Below are 19,921 nucleotides of genomic sequence, written 5' to 3'. Positions count from 1 at the left end.
GCGTTAAAGGCAAAGACACCACAAGCATCATAGATTCGACTAGCCCCTGGCCCCTTCCCTAAGCATCTCCCTCCAGGGTCTTGCAGTAAGAAACCACAACCAAGCAGACAGTGAATTCAACACTCCCCCAGGGCTCTTCTGCTCTGCCTCGGGACCTGAGACGCCCACTCAGGAGAACGCCCCATTTCCTGCACCCTTCCAGCTCAAGAAAAAAAAAACCCTAGGAGCATTCTGAGGGGGCGTGGTGAGGACGAGTCCCAGTGCGCCGTCCAGAACCACCTTTTCTCCACCGCAGAGGTTCCGGGAGCCCCCCGGTCCTGTATCTGCACACCTTACAACGCCCCGCCCCCGACACTCGGACGCAGGTGGCCCCAGGACAAGGATGTCAGAACTTCCCTAGGTCCCGGAAAGGACGGAAGTGAGGAGGAGTGTCCCAACCCGCGAGCCTTCCCCTCGCCGCCGGAGCCGCCGCCAGGAAGAAAGGTCTCTGCCGAGGACAGCCCGGAAGAGGTGCGGGGTCGCGGACTCCCTGAAAGTGGGCCGCACCCGGGCTCTGGCGCCGTCTCCTCCCCGCGACTCTCCCCAGCTGGAGGCCCGTCCCTGGCGCGGGCGGGACACCGGGACCGGCCCCAGGAGGGTAGGCTGAGGCTCAGCGCAGAATTTGACCCCGGCAGCCCTGAGCTCGCCACGCGGGGCCGCCTTAGCCCCAACCCCGTGCCACCTGTCCTCGCTGGGGTGGCAGCGCAGCCCCAGGACAGGCCCCAGGCTGAAGCGCTCCCCGCTCTCGCCGACTAGAAGAGAAGTCCTAGGAGGGGGGGAGCGACGCCAGACGCGCAGACCGCCTCACCTGTCCGGCGACGTAGAGCAGGCACCAGGTGCCGCCAAAGATGCGAACCAGGAGCCTCGTGCGCCAGGGCGCAGCCAGCCTTGCCATGGTCCCCAAGCGGGGAGGGAGGGGGTTCCGGGCGAGACCCCTCCCTAGAAGCGGTAGCCGCCTCCCGCGCTGGCTGCAGGGCTCGGCCGCGGCCGCAGCAGCCGGCGGGCGGACTGAAGCGTGCGCCTGCGGGGCAGGGCTGCGCCGGGCTCTGCCGCGCGTCCTCTGAGCCGCCCTGAGGCTGCGGAGCCGGGCTGCTTTGAATGGGAGCGCGTGCGCTGGGGGTGGGGGCGTTATTTGTGAATGTGCTGCTTGTCTTGGCTCGGGATGGTTCGCGCTCCAACTCCCCCCCCCCCCAGCACCCCCTCCGGCTCCTGCTCCTCCCCTCCTGTGTCAGCCCAGCAAAGGCGGGGAGCGCAGACACCCAGCCGCCCCGGCAGCGACTGCGGTGCGCCTTTCGGGAAACCGGAGCAGGGCTAAGCGCTGGCTTCTATTTATTTATTCTTTTTTAAAGGGAGGGTCTCGCACTGCACACCTTGGACGCGTTTGGAATTCGACCCTGCCTGCCCTGGGAGAATTCGGGATGAGAAGGAAAGGCTCTCCCTGGACGCTGTCGCTTTCCCCGGAACGAGTCCTCAGGGCCGTTCCCTGCGCTCTTTCCCTGGGACTTGGCGCGCCGCAGCCGCTCTGGGAACCTCGCAAGGCCCTCCAGGGACCCGGGAAGAGGGGCGGTGATTAAGGAACTCTACCCCACACAGTGCGCAGATCTGAACGTAACGGTTTGTTGTCCGCGGAGACCCATCCTCTGGGTACGAAGAGATTATCCCAAGGAGTTACTGTTTTGCAACCTGAGACTGGGGAAAGAGGACTTTGCTCGAGAGCGGCGGGGATCCACGACAGCTGGGTTGGGACGCAGTCTACCAAGAGCCAGCGTTACCCATAAGGAGCCCAAGAAAATGGGTTCCGTGAATCTGACTTCACTTGTCTTCTTGTGTCAGTGGTTTTCTGAGGCAAGCCAGAGCTCTCCCTTGTCCAGTGTGGGCCGTGTTCTTATGAATTAGACTTGAGGCTGTCAGGCTTTCTCTGTAACAGAAAACAAACTTTGTGCCCCCTTGGAGTTCTTTGCCATTGGGACCCAGGTTCATTTCTTCCTGAAAACCTGGCGCTCCAGAGCCAGTCTCCCAAAGCACATTTATGAGAAAGTAAATCCCCCCCACCCTTCTCCCAACCGTCTTGCAGGCCACTCCACCCCTCTAGAACCTTGGCAGTGAAGCTAACAGAGGCGGGGAGCTGGCCCCACTTCAGTAAACTCTAGGATAAGAGGATTCAGCGCAGCGCACGTGAAACAACTTTTGTGAAGTTCCCACGTGCGCGCATTGGGATGAACCCAGCCCAAAATGAAGACGCCGCCATACTCCCTAGCAACCATTCATTCAATGCACATATTAAAGCCAAGCGCTGTGCTTAAGCGTTGTAGCCCATCAGCGACCTACACAGATTTGGATCTTGCCCATTTTAATTGCATAAACAGGATGCAAACTGCTGACCACGAGAGACATAGGGCAGAAATGCCTATAGGAAGTGAATGTTTAAATGTGCCAGCATGAGCATTTGTGTCCACAAATAGAGTGATTTTGTTCTCTTATATAGTCAAGGAGCTGCTTCTCAGAATCCATCTATTTACTCAATATGTGTGTATTTGAGTTCTCAAGGTATGAAAGAAAATCAGAGTGGAAAAAGAGGGGGAAAAATCCCTCTTTGAACTTAGAATCCCAGAAAGTCAAAGCTTGGAGTTCAAAACCTTGAAATTTGTTTTAAGGGCTGTAGGCCAGGTTTTCAACTTCAATTGGTAGAGAGGAATGGATAAGATACTGAAAAACAAAACACCAAACATAAAAAGGAACAGGAACGTGGTCTGTGGAGGACTGCAAATGGCTTGTCTTACCAGGGCCCTTGAGCCACAGGTTAGGCAGAAAAAGGCAAGGCTTTGCTTGGTGGGGTGGTAGTCCTAACATGGTGGGCTGTGAGAAGGTAAAACGCCAGACTGGAAGGAAAAAGGGAACCCACATTGGTGTGCCAGGCAACATTAACTGAGTTAAATCTTTTTTTTTTTTTAAGCCCTCAAGATAGGTGCGTATGAGAATATGCATATGGAATATGAGAATCCAAAAACTCAATGGCCATATATATTGGAGCCAGACCTGGAGAGGCATACAGTCACAGAATTTTCAACATTGAAAGGGGATTATAGCCCAACTACATACTCCAAATACCAAAGAGGTTGGCCATCCAGTTCAATAGGCACGTTTTTATTTTTAAATAGGTGAAGAAATTAAGGCCCAGGAAAATGAAGGGATTTGTCCAATGTCTCACACTTAAGAGGTCTATGAATTTATTCCCAGTTCAATGTGGTAAAAAAAAAAAGGGGGGGGGGAGAGAGCCTTTATTCCTTGAACAATGAGGTAACAGAAGGAAACCGAAATTTAAATTAATGGGACAGTTAAGGATAAGGTAAAAAGAGGGTAGTAATTCAAAAAGGAGGAAGACCAACTAAAGATGCTGCCATAAACCACCAATGAGGTGATAAAGGCTTCCATTACTAGAGATGTACTCCAGCTATCAGAGAACAAAGCTGGTGCTTGGAAAGCCACACAAGAGAAGGAAAGTATCATCTATTCTATATGAGGAGACGGCACTTCCTTAGAGCACCTCCTCCATACCAGAGGCTCAACCCCAGTTCCTTGACACTGAGTCAAATGTTAAAAAATAGTCTTGTTTGGTGATTGTCCATCATTTGCTTACAAATCTATAGATTGTCAGGGCACCTGGGTGGCTCAGTTGAGCGTCCAACTTCTGTTCAGGTCACGATCTCACAGTTCATGAGTTTGAACCCTGCATCAGGCTCGCCACTGTCACCGCAGAGCCTGCTTTGGATCGTCTGTCCCCATCGCTCTCTGCCCGTCCCCTGTTTGCTCTCACTCTCTCTCTCAAAAGTAAATAATAATAAAACATTTTTAAAAATCTATAGATTCTTAAATTACTTTCCAACCAATATCACTGATAGTATAAGAAATAACTGGGTGAAAGAGGAGTATTCTCATTATCCACTGAAGATCAAGTTTCCTTGATACTGCATAAAACATAGGGAGGATGCTTTAAAACAGATGTCTTCACTTAACATCTTAATGACCTCACTGTAACAAAAGGACTAAGAGCTGTCACATTCCTCAGGTCTTAGAATCCACACAGGGTATCCAGGGTATCAGAAGACCCCAGCCACTATGATGGCTCTTTGTCTCACCCTAGCCCCAGTCTTGCCAGAGCCTCTGCTCTGGGCCACAAGCCTTCTCATCTGGCACTTGCCACAGGAGATGTGTTTTGGGTTCACCGGTCAGACTTCTCAAAGAATCATTCCACTAGAACACTAGAATACGTGATTCTGAGACTGTAGTCTACCTGTTGATCTCAGGTAGACTTCTACTCCAGAAGTCTATTCCACTGACTGCTTACTACGTCCCACTTCCTTGTTCAGCCCTCTCTTTTCTTCCTGTCTCTTTTTGTCCAGCATACTTTTTTCCCCAGGACACATCATTTCCAGAACACTTTCCAGTACCGTCCACTCCCTTGGTTTTTTCTTCACATCTCAACTCAAAACAAACTCACTGATCTGCTTTCTCAGCACTTTGACCTACAGGGGCACATGAGAGCCACAGAATAGGAAAGATAAGTGGCACCAGGGCATCATCTGACCAACCTCAGTGGGCTCAACACGGCCCATCCATCCTCCTGGACCACCCACTCTGGCACCATCCTGCCCCTTACAATGACTGTTTCAAACTCTCTCCTGTCTCCAAACCTCCAACCAATTCCTCCTTCACCTCTCTCCCTTTCAACAGATATGCAGAGCTCCAGCTTCTCAGAGAGGAGATAATCAGATGGGAACAACTTCTAATTTTACTCTTTTCCACCAAATTTACTTATATCCATAACTATCTTCTTCACCTCTGTTTTCTTTCTAAGGCCAATCCCTCTACAATGCTCTGGGTCTACTCTCCCCTTACCTTCAACTAGTACAGAAACAGTACAGATTTTCCCTAATTTTCTGTGGTATATTCAACAATGTCCTGAAAACTGCATCCTATCTTTAAATAGGATATTTGTCACGTATAACAAAAAATATATTCACTCTCCAACCACCCCACATATTTTCTCCATGATGATACCTATTAAAGGTTTCGTGTATACCGTGTATTGCCTTCTTTCCTTTCTATTTAATCCCCAAACCATTCCAGTCAAAATTCAGCCACCATCTCTATACAGATATAGAAACTGCTCCAGTCACCACTTACTCCCATGAGGTCATATCCAAAGAACATTGGTTGGTCCTCTTCCCACTTGTCCTCACAAAACCATGAGTCATGGTCAATCATTCTTTCCTTCTTGGCTGTTCCTCAGATATTGGCATACTACTCCTAAGAACATATATTTCGTAGGGGCTATCCCTTCCCCTCCCCGACCCTGTATCTAGTTACCTTAATACTAAACCCCTCCCACATATGGGTTGGATTACTTATTTATATGTACTCATATATCTATATTCCTTTCCCTTAGAGAGTTTACTCTAATTTGTAATTATACTTTTAGTAGTGTGATTAATTGACCACAATGTGTCTTTCCCTTCCCACTAGGTTGTAAATTCTATAGGCGCAGTTTACCATGCCATTACAGTGCCTCCCAGTCCAAATCCCTAGAATGTCATATTTGACACAAATCAAAATTAAATTAATAAATGGATGAATTCATATTTCACATCTTTCAGTGACCTGACCTGAAATGTAATCATGAAGTAAGACACAAACTGCAAGTTTCTTGAGAAGAGACATTATATGCTCTTGACCTTTATCCTAGTACCTACAAAAGTCCTAGGAACATAATAGGTAAGAAAGAGAGAGACAGACAGAGAGAGACAGAGACAAAGACAGGAAGACAGAAAGAAAGACAGAAAGAAAAAAGCCTGGCTGACTAAGAGAATGGACAGAATCCACTAACAGAATGAGAAACTGCCGAATCAGGTAAATTTCTAGGCAAACTCCAAATAAAAATCCACAGGCCATACATTCTTAAATAGATCAAACTTTCAAACTACACTTTATTCTTCCAAAAAATATAAATAAAGTTTGGTACAGAGCCAATTATGTTTCTGATCATCACCTTGACGTTTTCCCCAATAAGGAGAAAAGAAAAAGTAAATAATTTAAATAGTAGATATAGAATATCCACCAGAACACAAATTACATTTTTTACTAAATACTTAGAAGCAGGAGGAAGGGGGAGGTACACATTCTATTACCCAGAGTTAAGATTTATCTAAATTATTTCTAGTTAATATATCGCATACATTATAAAATATTCAGCAAGAAAGGAATTTTCTAATAACTGGCTCAAATCCTGCTTCATTCCCCTCTTGTTCTTTAACTAGCTGGAAATGCCCTTCTTGTCAGTCTTTATTTGCCTCGGTAGACAAGCAAAACACAGAGCAAAGCTGTTCAGTCAAGCAAAGTGTTCATTTTTGACAAGTTGAATGTCACACACTTTGTTCAAAGAAAATATACATACCTGAATTATACAGTTAAAAGTCTCCTCACTTGAGTGAAAGCTGTTTCAACAATATTCCAGTCCATAGAGACATGTGGCTTCAACTATTACAAACTGTTAAATTATGTGCATAATAAAAAAAATGATAGAAAACATAAAGTAGTATGTTTATCTCTCACAGAAATGACTCAAAACCATATTTCAAGAAAGTAAACACTGGAAACCAGCAGTTTTACGTATTCTCTGCCCTAACTTAATCTCTATTCTAATTTTGTCCTTTACGTGAACATACAGTTTTTTCTTCCTTTTTAGCTACTGTATTTGTGGATTTTTAAATTAAAAGCATAAAGATTAGCTGAAGCCAGATAAACATGGTTATGTGAATTAACATCCAGATCAAAATATTTTAAATTACCTCTGCTGCCTTCGAAGGGGAAAACACAGCATCCCATGAGGGTTATAACTTATCAGCCGACTTATCTTTCTGTTCTGTAACACTAAGTTACTGAGGAGTGTTTGAGGTTGCAGGGACTTCCTGGCATCTGTCTAAACTGCATTCATGATAGTGTGTTAGTAATGCGCATACTTAATCTCTTGATGTTGGCTTGCGGGAGTCTCAAATATAAAATGTGACAGCATTTGTTTTTCTTACCACATAAAAAAATGACATCACAATCTGTTAAGAGGTTAAACCATATATTATGGCTTCATTTCAGAGTCACTGTTTGCGTCATATGACTGCCCAACAGGGGCCGAATCTAACACACTTAACATTCCTAAGGCTAGTAACATATAGCCTCTGGGTGAGGCCCATTGGGTGTGGTTTTATCGCGCAGAAAATCTTATATAATAACAGCCTTTTCAAAAAATGGTCATTCTTTCTCCATGTGTTGAAGAATTTGTCCAAATAATACAGCAAAGGACAACCGAGGTTATAGAGGAATCAAAAAATTACATTTGGAAGCTGACATTTATTCTGTTCATCTTCTCTGGAGACCTCAGAAACTGTTTACCTGAACTTGGCAACAATTTTCCATAATTCACTCGATCCGTCAACAGTAATATTCAGTTTCCATTTTTGGCTAGCCATTATGACAATATGTAAAAGTAGTAAGAGATATAATCCCTGTGCTTTCAGAAGTCACAATTAAGTTTCACACAATACATTTATAAAAGAAATGTGTATCCCCCAAATATTTGTTCTTCATTATTTCAGAGGCCCGTAGAAAGCATGGTATTCTGTTGCAGCCATTTTTGTATCCTCAGCAACTACCACACAGCACAGCCTCAAAAGTTTGCAAACTGCATTGAACGCTTATTCTAATGCAAACCACATCAATGAGAACCGTGAGGAGCAAACAGGAATTCTGTATTTTGCCCTAGCTTCATAAAGCCCCCGTCAGATTGTGTCAGTGATCAGAAACCTATTTCTCTCAAATGCCGATATGGCAAGCTCCAAAGTATAAACTATTAGACAGAAAGTACTAGTGGATCAGTCGATAGTTCTCAGTCAGCGAATTCAACATTGTATTAGAAAGGTTTGTTCTCGTATGAAAGAATACCATTTTAGGGGACCCTGGGTGGCTTAGTCAGTTAAGTGTCTGACTTGAGCTCAGGTCATGATTTCCAGTTCGTGAGTTTGAGCCCCGAATCGGGCTCTCTGCTGTCAGCACAGACCTCACTTCAGATCCTCGGTCTCCCTCTCTCTCTGCCCCTCCTCCCCTGCTCTCTCTCTCTCTTTCTCTAAAAAATAAATAAGCATTAAAAAAAAAAAAGAACAAGAGCACCATTTTAAAATCTGAGTATTTTGTATGCTTTGGAATGTCTTGCTTCATTACAACATCACCCAGCACCATAGCTGTTCATGTTCTTTCTGCCCCCAGGTGCACTTCGCATACTAGAGAGCTGGTGGATGAAGTAAAATACTTATTCCAAACTCAGCATCTGAAGTTTCTTGATGGTGTCACATGACCTCTAAAATAAGTCCCAGGAGTTGGGTTCCCATGTCATAAAATCACTTTACCCAAAGCAACAAAAGCAAAATATAGTAAAACCTTGGTTTACAAGCATAATTCATTCCAGAAACATGCTTGTAATCCAAAGCACTTGTGTATCAAAGCAAATTTCAAGAACCATTGGCTCAGTGGTGATCACGTGACATTTGGTATCACGTCCTACTTATATGGCAAGATATCACTCATTTATCAAGTTAAAATTTATTAGAAATGTTTGCTTGTCTTGCGGAACACTCGCAGAATAAGTTACTCGCAACCCAAGGTTTTACTGTACTGTCATCTATGTACCTAAGCATTTTCAGTTGTTGCCTATGACTGGATATCAAGGGTTTCTGCTTATTATAACCACCTTTTCTTTTCTATCTGAAATTAGTGCTCAAACAAAAGGAAAATGGACCTCTTTCTTTTGAACTAAGTTATTATTCTGTTTCCCTAGAGGTATCAATAAAAGGCAACTGTGTTAAGTCCCACCTCTGTTTGGTTTATTCTGAAAGAAATATCAGTGTATATATGGACACAATCCCCTTCAGTTTTGCTAGAAAAAAACAATCAAAAAATCAACAGTCTCTGGATGGTTCAAAAAAAAAAAAAAATCACACAATGAGAAAAATACATGGGAACACATGATTTTGTTTGCTTTTCATTGACAACCTTGTAAAACTAATCCCTTATAGAATCGTAATTAAAACAAATTGCAATATGAAACAGAATTTGAAAGCAATTGTTACTTTTGACCCCCAGTTAATGTCTGATATATTTTTACCTGTTCTACTGCTTTATGTATTCTTATGTTGTCCTTACTATTCTAAGATGCAAGTACCAATGATGTCATTACATGCTGGGAAGGGGAACATAAAGTTTGAAGCAGGACATAGGTTTTTTTCTGAATTGGATACACTGGCCAAAAAAGAAAAAAAAAAAAATGCAGTGGCAAGAAAATGAAATTCAGCCAAATCAATGAGATTTTTGGCAACTATAAAATAAACATGTTTTAGAAGATACAGCTGATCTTTGCTTATAGGATTAAATGAACTAAAGCTTGTGAAAGTGCTTTGTAGATTATAAAGCACTATTTAAAACATCTTCATTCATTATTTAGAGGTGCTAAAAACCAAATTCAACTAAGTTTGAAAATCTAATTGGCTTTATTTAATGATTCATGAGTCACACAGCATCCCCTCTTAACAGATGGAAAGGAGTTCCAAGGAGCAGCGTGAAAGGAAAGGGTTTTATAGGCAGGTGGAGGAGAAACAAGGAAGTCCTAGCAAAGTGTGGAATTTCAGGCACCTTCTTTTAAGGGAAGGTGGGAGTCTATCAGGCAGATTACCTCACTAGTGCTGATCAGGTAATTCTAGATTGACTAGTAAAAGGTTACATTCCCGTTAAAGGCTGAAACCGCAATTAGGTTAGGTATTACGTCTTGGTTGGCTTACATGGGGCTTAGCACAAGTGACTCTATTTAGGGCCTGTTGTTTCTTTTTTTTTTTTTTAATTTTTTTTTCAACGTTTTTATTTATCTCTGGGACAGAGAGAGACAGAGCATGAACGGGGGAGGGGCAGAGAGAGAGGGAGACACAGAATCGGAAACAGGCTCCAGGCTCCGAGCCATCAGCCCAGAGCCTGACGCGGGGCTCGAACTCACGGACCGCGAGATCGTGACCTGGCTGAAGTCGGACGCTTAACCGAGTGCGCCACCCAGGCGCCCCATGTTGTTTCTTTTTAACAGTGGTACGGTGCTGTGTTCCAGAAGCATTTAAGACAGCTTATAAAGATATATGTTTAAACAAAATGTTAACATATCTAAAATGTCAGTATATAAAAGTAGGTGAGGACATTAGAATCCTCAGGGGATAAGAGCAGGGTGGGATCCATTGGGATATTTCAGGCTCTACTTATCTTTTCGATATTGGTTGAATGTCATTACTTGGAGCATGAATTGACTTCATAATTGAACAATAAAGACATTTCCATTTGGAAAAAAAAATTAGATGGGAAACAAAAACAAGAATATGACCTTACAGTGGAGCCAGAGAAGAAGTTAATATAAATTCAGATTCCATAAAGAGCCACAGCCACAGATTTGGATCTCAACTTTCAAGCAGTCATGAAACCTCATAAATTACAGTGCCCAGATTGAAGGGGAATCAAGCAAGTTGCATAGACAAACTACTACAGGCCTTGACAAAATTTAGCACTGTTCCATAACTGTTTTTTTTATCCTGCCTCATTGAATTTTATCACACATGCTCTTAGGTTTATTAGCTCATATTTATTATCAGAAAATGCAGCAGTAATATAATTGAAAAAGGAAATTATAATGTGATTTATAGTGTTTACCGCTCTTAGCAAAATTTCTTGAACATGTATTTTCCTCTTTAACCTGTATATGTAAACTTTTCAAAGGTAAGTCATGACATAACAGGGGATCCAGGGGAAAATTCAGAATTGAGGTTTGGAAAAGGTAGGTTAAATAAGAAACACAAATTCTTACTTTGATCAAAGCTCAGGCAATAGAGAGGAGGGAGAGATGAGATTCTTGGACCTCATCTGGGTTTTCCAGAGGGTTCAGCCTCAGAGGCTGAATCAGGATCAAGAGATGGGTAAGAGTACCTGCTGTGACAGATAAAGCCCTAAATCTTGATGGCTTAACACAATAGCTGTTTGAGATAAAGAGTAAAGTTTGGTCAATAGCCTGGTGGCTGGAATATGTGAAAAATCCTATCAGAAGGTCAAGGGAACTTTCAGAAAACTATCACTATAAAGTACAAGGAATGATGAGTTAAAAGACTGAAATGGTCCCTAACAGCCCGGTGGAGATTCTCCTCTGGGAAAACTTATGTGACCTCCCCTTCAACTCACACTTCCCCTCCTATGCTGTCCCCATCATCCTGCCCCTCACACACCATGCTGCAATGGTTTTACTTCTTTTATCCCCACTAGGCTATAAGCCCCCAGGAGAACAAAAGTTGTATCTTCTCACCCTGCATTCCCAGTGCTCAGAGAGTGTCTGGAACATCGTAGGTGCTTGTTCACATCCATTGAAGGAATGGATGGAGGCAACGAGAGAAGGAGAAATGGAGAGACAGGAGAAGCCCAAGGACTCTAGCAGATAAAGACTAGCTGTAATCTTTTACTTGTGTCAGAAACTAAACTGATTAGAAAGTACATCACAGAAATGTGATCCATCTAAATTTTTAGGTGCCTTTAGGCCCAGGGAAAATGGGTCAGACTAGATTTCATTTTTGCTTTTAAGCTTTTCTGTTATGTGCCACAATGTGAAAATAATTTTAAAATCTAGGGAAGGAACAGCTAATCTTAATTTACTTAACTACAACATATAAAAACTTTACTTTGGGAGTACATGCTATTTGTACCTGATTCCATCGTTTCCAAAACATAATCAATTAATTAATTAATTAATTTGTGGCAAAATATACAGAGCAAACAGCACCTCCTGAAACCCTTGTGTCTCAGATCCTGCTACTCAGAGCACGTGAACGTGTTCCCTGAGCTACCTGTGCAAGTTAGGGTGTCGGCTGTGCAAATAAGGGCTCATTACTGTAGTCACTGATGGAGCCATATTTGGAATCTTTCCAAAGTCTGTATTAGTCTTATCGGAGATTATAAAGCTCCCTAACCGTCATCTTATGTGAATTCTAGACTTATTTGAGAACTAAGGTATGAGGCTTCTAGGGACACTTATGAAAGGGCAACAGTTGTAAATTATTTTAGGAATTTGTTCATTTATGCAACATTTGAGCTTTTTCTAAATATTTCCACATACTTTCTAACAAGATTCCAATTTCCTCTTGAATTCAGTCCTTAAGATATGAAATGAAATTAATACACATAAACTGAGAAAAAGCTACAAAGAAATGCCTACTAATTATAACTCACCATATTAACATCACATATATTCAAAACTCCGGCCTTTATTGACCTTGATAAGGGCAATTTTTATACTACTTTTTTTTTTTTTAATTTTTTTTTTTTTTTACGTTTATTTATCTTTGAGACAGAGAGAGACAGAGCATGAACAGGGGAGGGGCAGAGGGAGAGGGAGACACAGAATCCAAAACAGGCTCCAGGCTCTGAGCTGTCAGCCCAGAGCCCGACGCGGGGCTCGAACTCATGGACCTCGAGATCATGACCTGAGCTGAAGTCGGCCACCCAACCAACCAAGCCACCCAGGCGCCCCTATACTACTTTGTTTACATATATTTATGATGTAGTTTTATTTAGCATGACCGACACAAATTTCAAAGAAGTATAAATACTTGATCTTGAAACATTATGCCCAATTTGCCAACCCTAAATTTACACTGCTATAAGTCATTTTTACATAATCCACTATATCCCTTAAATTTCATCAGAGGTAGTACATTTCTGTGTTGTTCTTCTAATAAGTTCACATTCCCAATTACTTTCTTGTGTTCTTTTTCCACTGATGAAACCCTGAATTAAGTCATGTTTCAATAAACTGATTTTTCCTTTTCAAATTTTTGTGTCCTTGAAACTTTAACACCCAAAGAACTCTAACTTGATCTCAATAGTAAACTTGGATTGATCATCCAGTTGATACAATGGAAGATCCATTTGCTTCCTGGTTCAAGTGAAGAAATTCTTTTTGTCAGGGTGTGGAGATTTGGGAAGATGCTGGAATCACTGGCTAAAAAGAGAGTTCTGAATTATTAGAAGATTTATATTACCTAGGGCCCTTGTAATCAAGAATAATTGAAAGTTCACAGTCGACAGTTTGCAGATACATTTCAGATGTGAATAAAGTTTTAGTTCTTCTCAAGCTGTGGTCTGTGGGCCACATCTGCATCTGCATCAGAATCACCTGAGGTGCTGGTTAAAATGCATATTCCCAGGTCACAGAGTCTCCCTCCTGTGTTTTAATATTTTTGAAACAAAGGAGATTACCAAATTGAGTAAAAATGGATTATCTGATCAACATAGATCATAGACACTGCTATACCTCCCCAAATATTTCAATCTAAGATCAGTTCTCCCGAATGAGACCTGCAGGTTTCACTGTTTGGGATTCCAGTGAATGATGGGAAGGTTTAGGTCTTCCCTAATGTCATCTGTATTCCCCGAGGCTTATCAGAAAGGAATATGAAATGGGCTTTCCAGGAAGAGGGTGTGGAATCTGAAATCTTGTTTCTTTCCAAGATCAGGGTGGCTGCCCAGAGGAAATCCCTCACTTTCTGGGATTACATTCCAGTTTCTAAATGTTTGGAAAACATCAGAGTTGACTAGCAAGATGGAGAGTTAGAGAGAAAATGAAGAGGATCTGAACCATGAAGGATTCAGCTAGTTGATTTGGGCCCCGTGCCTGGCTTGAAAGGCAATTGCTTTATTACTTGGCAGAATTCCCATTACATGTCACTCCTTATAGCTTGCATTTCCTAGTCCTTTCTTATACATCAATTTTGTTAGGCCTCACATTCCTTTCTCTCATTCAAGGACTAAACAGACTTTACAGGTCTACAAAAGAAGTTCCCTCCCTCTATGTAGGAATGAATAGAAAATTCTAGGATTTCTTAAAGTTTCCTTGTATGAACTTGTTGGTTCCTACTGATTTCTAAGTTGGAAATGTTAAAAATTCCTGATAGTAGCATAATACCTGTCTAGGTGATTTTTTTTTTCTACTTCTGTTATGCCTATAAAACCAGAATAGTAAACAGTGACAGCTTCAAAGGCCAGGAAAGTAATTTTATTAATAAATGGGCCACCTGGGTGGCTCAGTTGGTTGAGTGTTTGACTTTGGCTCAGGTCATGATCCCACAGCTCGTAGGTTCGAGCCCCACGTCGGGGTCTGTCAGCACAGAGCCTGGAGACTGCTTCGGATTCTGTGTCTCCCTCTATTTGTGCCTCCCCCACTCACACTCTGTGTCTCTCTCAAAAGTAAATAAACATTAAAAAATTTTTAAATAAGTGAATAAGCCATTTTAAGATAGTGGGAAGTGGTAGAACCTATGGCAAAGTGGAGAATCAATGTCCAGCCTGAAGGAATTTTTAAGAATTGTACAAGCCAAATAAAACAGTGGGTTTTAAATACTCCTGGCATGTATCCCTGACTTTTTCTCCAAAATACCTACAATGATTCAGAAGGGGGGAAAAAGATGAAAACTAATAACCATGGTGAAAAACAGTACTATCAGTCAAGCTATTCCAAAAGAATTTCCAATTATGAGATGGATGGAGCTAGATGGAAGAATTATGTGCTATGCCTACCTGAAACTCTGTAAGAGAATCCTTCTTTCTGCTTTTCACTGTCAGTCCACTCTAAAGTCTACTCCAAACACAATATGGAGGAACCATCCTTGTTCCAAGTGGTTGTTATTTTTTGTGGGAGGAGAATAGTCTATGTTTGATTCCCCTGGAGTACAACTCTCCCAACCAAAGACTACACTTCCCACAAAGCTCATGGGCAGGAAGGAGAAAGGAGCATTGTGAAAGGCTCTACCAAACCAGGAGGAGCTCCCACACAAGTCCATTGTCAGATGCTCTATGCATTGCACCTGGTGGAGAATCAGGCAGTAGTGGTGGAGAAAGATTCTGTCTCCCTCCTAGAGAGACTTTAAAGAGGTTAGGAGCATTCCACTTCAAACTGTCTAATATTCCAACCTGTGAATGTGTCATAATTATTTCACCCATTTCCCATTTGAGGAGAGTTGCATATAATATTTTAAAATTATTTTCTATGATAAATAAGCCTATGGTGAACAGCCTTAGAGCTAACTCTTTTTCCAAATCCTGTTTCCCTTCGATATTAAAAACTTCTTTCAATATGATTATCTATATCATTCATTTTTTTCTCTTTATATAAACATAGTCCTCCCATTATGCCCTCGATACATTACTTTACTTGGTTCACTGTTCTATATTGTTTAGTCTCCCTTTACCAAATATGCGTTCCTCTGGGGATTAAAGATGATGGTTTGGATAACTGGAGGCTAAAGTACTGTCTCCTATACATGGATAACCAATTATTACTCATTGAATGAATGAATGAATGAATGAAATCAAAGAGTAGAATAGAAGAGTTAGTGGAGAGTCTTGATGGCTAATTTTGTTAGTTAAGACATGGCTTTTTGCAATCAAGCATCAGTGAAAGGTCTTGAGCTCAGAAATAATTTAAGAGGAACTGCTGGAGAAGTGGTGAGGGCTTTGTGTGCTGAGGTCAGTGGAACTGGACACGAAATGTGAGGATGAGGGCCTGGATAAAACCACAAGTGTATATATGCCTTTCACAATCTTCACTGCCTGCTAAAGTGCCCAAATGTGCCAATTTAAATTCTAAAACTGAACATTTTACATAACTAAAAAGCAAATTCCATAATGAAGGTTTTTCAGGTTCCCTGTGAAAAATAGAAAAAAAAAAGTTTCTTCTCATAAAAGAGGCCAACATAAGCCCAGGGTGCCTGTTCTGCTTCTATTCAGAGAAAGGGTTTTGTTTTTGAGAGAGAGAGATTTTGAGAGAGAGATAAAGAGAACCAGTGGGGAAGGGGCAGAGAGAGTGAGGAACAGAGGATCCAAAGGGGGCTCTGTGCTGACAGTGGAGAGAGAGCCTGATGTGGGGCTCGAATTCAGGAACCATGAGATCATGACCTGAACCAAAGTTGGGTGCTCATACAACAGAGCCGCCCAGGCACCCCAAGGTATTTGTTTTTAATGTGAAGTTCAATGGATTATGCAATTGAGGATTTAGTAATATTCAGAGAGTCTTTAAATCTGGATTCTGCTGCTATTTTCCTACCTGCACTTTGTGTGTGTGTGTGTGTGTGTGTGTGTGTGTGTGTGTGACATTCAGCTCTATCCTTGCATCAGTGTCTGTATTTGTCAACTGGATATCATAGCTTCCACCCACCCCCAACACAGGAGTAGTAATGAAAATTAATGAGAAAATAGTAGGGAAGCACTAAAGTTCTGAGACATTTAATTCAATGATTCCATTTAAACACTGTGGTTACTATTTTTGTAGCTCATCATATCATGTATTTTAATGTGGTTATTAACCTGTGACCTAAATAAGGCCTGTGTTATTACAAATTGTGAGACAGAATGAAGAACAGCTCTTTATTCATCCATGAAATGAGTAGGAAGGTGACAAGGGGAGAGTCGTTGCTCATCTTCTATTGGTCTGTGAACATTTCAGTTCAGCCTGTTAGCTTCTGGAAGCCTGTCTACCTTTCACCTCTCCTGAGGCAACTGCTCTTGTGTGATATGAGTGCATCTTAGAAAGTTCTTAGATACCCCTAGTCCTTTAACCATTTTGTTGACCGAAGCACTGATTATTTGAACTGTTTCTGGTCAACATGGATTTTTTTTTAATCTGAAAAATATTGCCCTGTCTCTGTATCTAAATAAAATTTAGGATTTTTTTTAAGGTCATGGGCACAACACTGACATTCACTAAAAGAAATAATTCTTTGACAATATTCATTCCACTAGAACTAAACCTACCTTCATGAGAAACAGACCATAATTTCTAACCATGTGCACAGTGGAAAAAGCCAGAATTCAGTCAAAGTGAAGACATGCAATATAACAGTCATACAGCTATGACATTATAAAAGGGATAAAAATCATACTTATTAAGTAATTCCATCAGGATTAGCATTAACAGTAATCTGGGCAGGAGTTTTTAATACCCAAATAGTTGGCTCTCTGAAGTTGTCAAACTCGAGAGAACTTTGTATTGCAGGCAGATTTACGGCCATCTCCTGGGCATTAGGACCAAAATTCCTGCTAAAATATTTATGTATCATTTTATCAGATCAGATTTTTAATTCGCAGCATTCTTCCATACTTGACTGGAGTTCAAAAAAGGCCCTTTTTAGTAAATAGTAAATATTTTCATATCTATTTCAAAGCTTTAAGAAACTATTGCATTTATTTATTTTCTTTTGAAGATAATGTAGAAGGAAGTTGAATTTGATTTGCTTGATGAAACCATTCTAAATCACAATAAACTTTTCTTTTCTAAATTAAGAAATGTTTACATTGTTTAAAAAGTCTCAAGTTGGCAAGGAGATGGCCTGCTAGAGAAAAAGAAACAAGTGCACTATTTGAGCAGATACTACAGCTTTGAAAGAGTAGAAACCAAAGGTATCAGATGGAAAAGAGAACACCAATTTGCGCTGGCTTTCTCCGTAATCAATGTGCCATATTCTGTACTGCAGAGAAGCTAACTTATTATTAACCTGTGGAGACCATTCACCAATAAGCTTTAAAATAAGCTCTATTGTGAGAGGGAAGAAAGGGGATGGATATGTCTCTACATGGGAACCGATAATTGCAAACCTGGAAATTTGGCCTGAAAAACTGATACATCTTGGATCACTTAAGTCCTTTTTATACTGGGAAAAACTTTCCAACATCTCGAACTTCATTGTAATGGCATCTATTTGTTGTGCTGAAACTTTGAACTTGTGATCCATCCAGATATCTAAAATATGAGATGAGCTCTGAATAGCTCCATTTTCCATGTCACATATATTTTGGATACTTTCTAGCTCTGTTTGCCATTGATTAGTAAGGCAGTTTGTATTTGACCTAGGACATGGTCTCATCAGAGCCCCATTTTCATGTCTGTCTTGATCAGGGCTAGAATTTCGATTTCAGCATTTGGATTACCAAAATCAGTTCTTCTTTGCCAAAAAAAAAAAAAAAAAAAAAGGACATCATGAGTACATTATCTCTTAGAGTTCAACCCCCATAACCTTGCATCAGCAAAAATGGCATCAGCAATATCATTAATATTGTTTCGATAGCATTAAACTTCTCTAATACACCATATAATTTGATAGCACAAATATTTCTGAATTTAATAAAGAATGTTTTCTCAATTTCTGGTTTTTTTTTTAATTTTTTTTCAACGTTTTTATTTATTTTTGGGACAGAGAGAGACAGAGCATGAACGGGGGAGGGGCAGAGAGAGAGGGAGACACAGAATCGGAAACAGGCTCCAGGCTCTGAGCCATCAGCCCAGAGCCTCACGCGGGGCTCGAACTCACGGACCGCGAGATCGTGACCTGGCTGAAGTCGGACGCTTAACCGACTGCGCCACCCAGGCGCCCCATCTCAATTTCTGTTTTTTACAGGTGTCATGATCAGGACGTTCTTAGACAGAAGTTTCAATTCTGCTTTCAGTGTAAACTTATCAAATGTGCCTCTATGGTCTCAGTTCAATAAAGGTTATTTAAGTGCCTATTTATGTATGCCAGACACTGTTATAAAGCCGGAGGATTGAGTGGTGATCAAGTCAAAGTCCTTGATCTGATAAAACTTATATTCTAACACTGGAGACAGGCAATAAACAAATAAGCTAACAAAGAGAGAACACACCACATATAACAATGCCAGGAGTGCTAAGTGGAATGAAGACAAATAGGCAGTGATAGGAGGGGGCAGGGTTGGCTATTTTAGATAGAACAATCAGGGAAGGCTGCCAGAGGAGGTAACATTTGGGCAGAAACCTTAATGAAGTAAGGGAAGGAGTCATGGAAGATATGGGGCAGAATGTTCCAGGCAAAGGGAAAAACAATTATAAAGGTCCTGGAATGCAACCTTGCTTGGCATCATAATGGAAAGGCAAAAGGGCCAGTGTAGCTGGAGCACAGTGAAGGAGGAGAATATTGGTGGGAAATGAGATCAGAGAGGTAGCCAGGCAGCAAATCATGCAGGGCCTTGAGCTCATGGTGAGGAATCTGGATTTTATTCCGAGCATCATGACAAGTCCTATGGGTGCATCCCACACAGAGTGACATGGAATGATTTACATTAAAACACTCACTGTGGCTACAGTGACCGAATTAACTGCATGGAATGAGGAGAGCGGCTGGATGCTACTGCAGTGGTCCAGGCAAAAGATGGAGGTGGCTTAGACCAAGATGGCTGCAGGGAAGGCAGCGAGAAGTGGTCCAATGCAGGTCCATTTTGATGACAGAACCTATAGGATTTGCTAATGAACCGTATGTGCAGTCTGAGGGAAGGAGAGGCATCAAGAACCATTCTAGTTTTTAGGCCTGAGCAACTTACCGAGGGAAGGGAAGGAAAATGTAGGATGGTGGAAAGAAGTCAAAAGTTCTTTTTGGATATATGAAGTGTGAGATTCTTCTTCCACATTGATGTAGAGTAGTAAACTTGGCTGTTGGTGTATGTGTTTTCTATTGCTGTGTAACAAATTACCACCAATTTAGCAGCTTAAAACACACATTTATTATCTCTCAGTTTCTGTAAATCAGAGTTCTAATTACGGGTTAGCTGGGACATTTGCTCGGGGTCTCTGTCAGGGTGAAATAAAGGTGTCGGCCAGGGCTGTGATTCTCATCTGAGGCTTGGGAATCCTCTTCCAAGCTCACTGGTTGTTGGCAGAATTCATTTCCTTGCAGCTGTATGACTGAGGTCCCCGCTTTCTTGCTGG

At 41.7% G+C, this 19,921-nt stretch overlaps 1 protein-coding gene and 1 long non-coding RNA gene across 6 annotated transcripts in view; one reads left to right on the top strand and one right to left on the bottom strand.

The window, feature by feature from the left end:
• ADAMTSL1 (ADAMTS like 1) overlaps window positions 1-1,135 on the bottom strand; it is an 885,884-nt gene extending 884,749 nt beyond the window's left edge. For 3 of the 5 annotated variants that reach the window (XM_086685374.1, XM_086685375.1, XM_086685376.1), the window contains exon 1: window positions 848-1,131. In XM_086685374.1, coding sequence (XP_086541500.1) covers window positions 848-934 — 87 coding nt within the window. In that variant the 5' untranslated portion in view covers window positions 935-1,131. Of the gene's footprint in view, window positions 1-847 lie in introns of all 5 variants that reach the window. The other 2 variants (XR_015243567.1, XM_086685377.1) reach the window with 2 other exon arrangements.
• Window positions 107-3,899, top strand: LOC147574829 (uncharacterized). Its single transcript, XR_015243568.1, has 2 exons — window positions 107-510; window positions 1,389-3,899. It is a non-coding gene; the product is annotated as an uncharacterized LOC147574829 (long non-coding RNA).
• The last annotated feature ends 16,022 nt before the right edge of the window (window positions 3,900-19,921 follow it).

This window comes from Puma concolor, chromosome D4 (genome assembly GCF_028749965.1).
Source record: "Puma concolor isolate L17-30 chromosome D4, mPumCon1.1.hap2, whole genome shotgun sequence".
NCBI classification, from domain to species: domain Eukaryota; kingdom Metazoa; phylum Chordata; class Mammalia; order Carnivora; family Felidae; genus Puma; species Puma concolor.
This window is presented reverse-complemented; position numbering and strand designations above follow the sequence as displayed.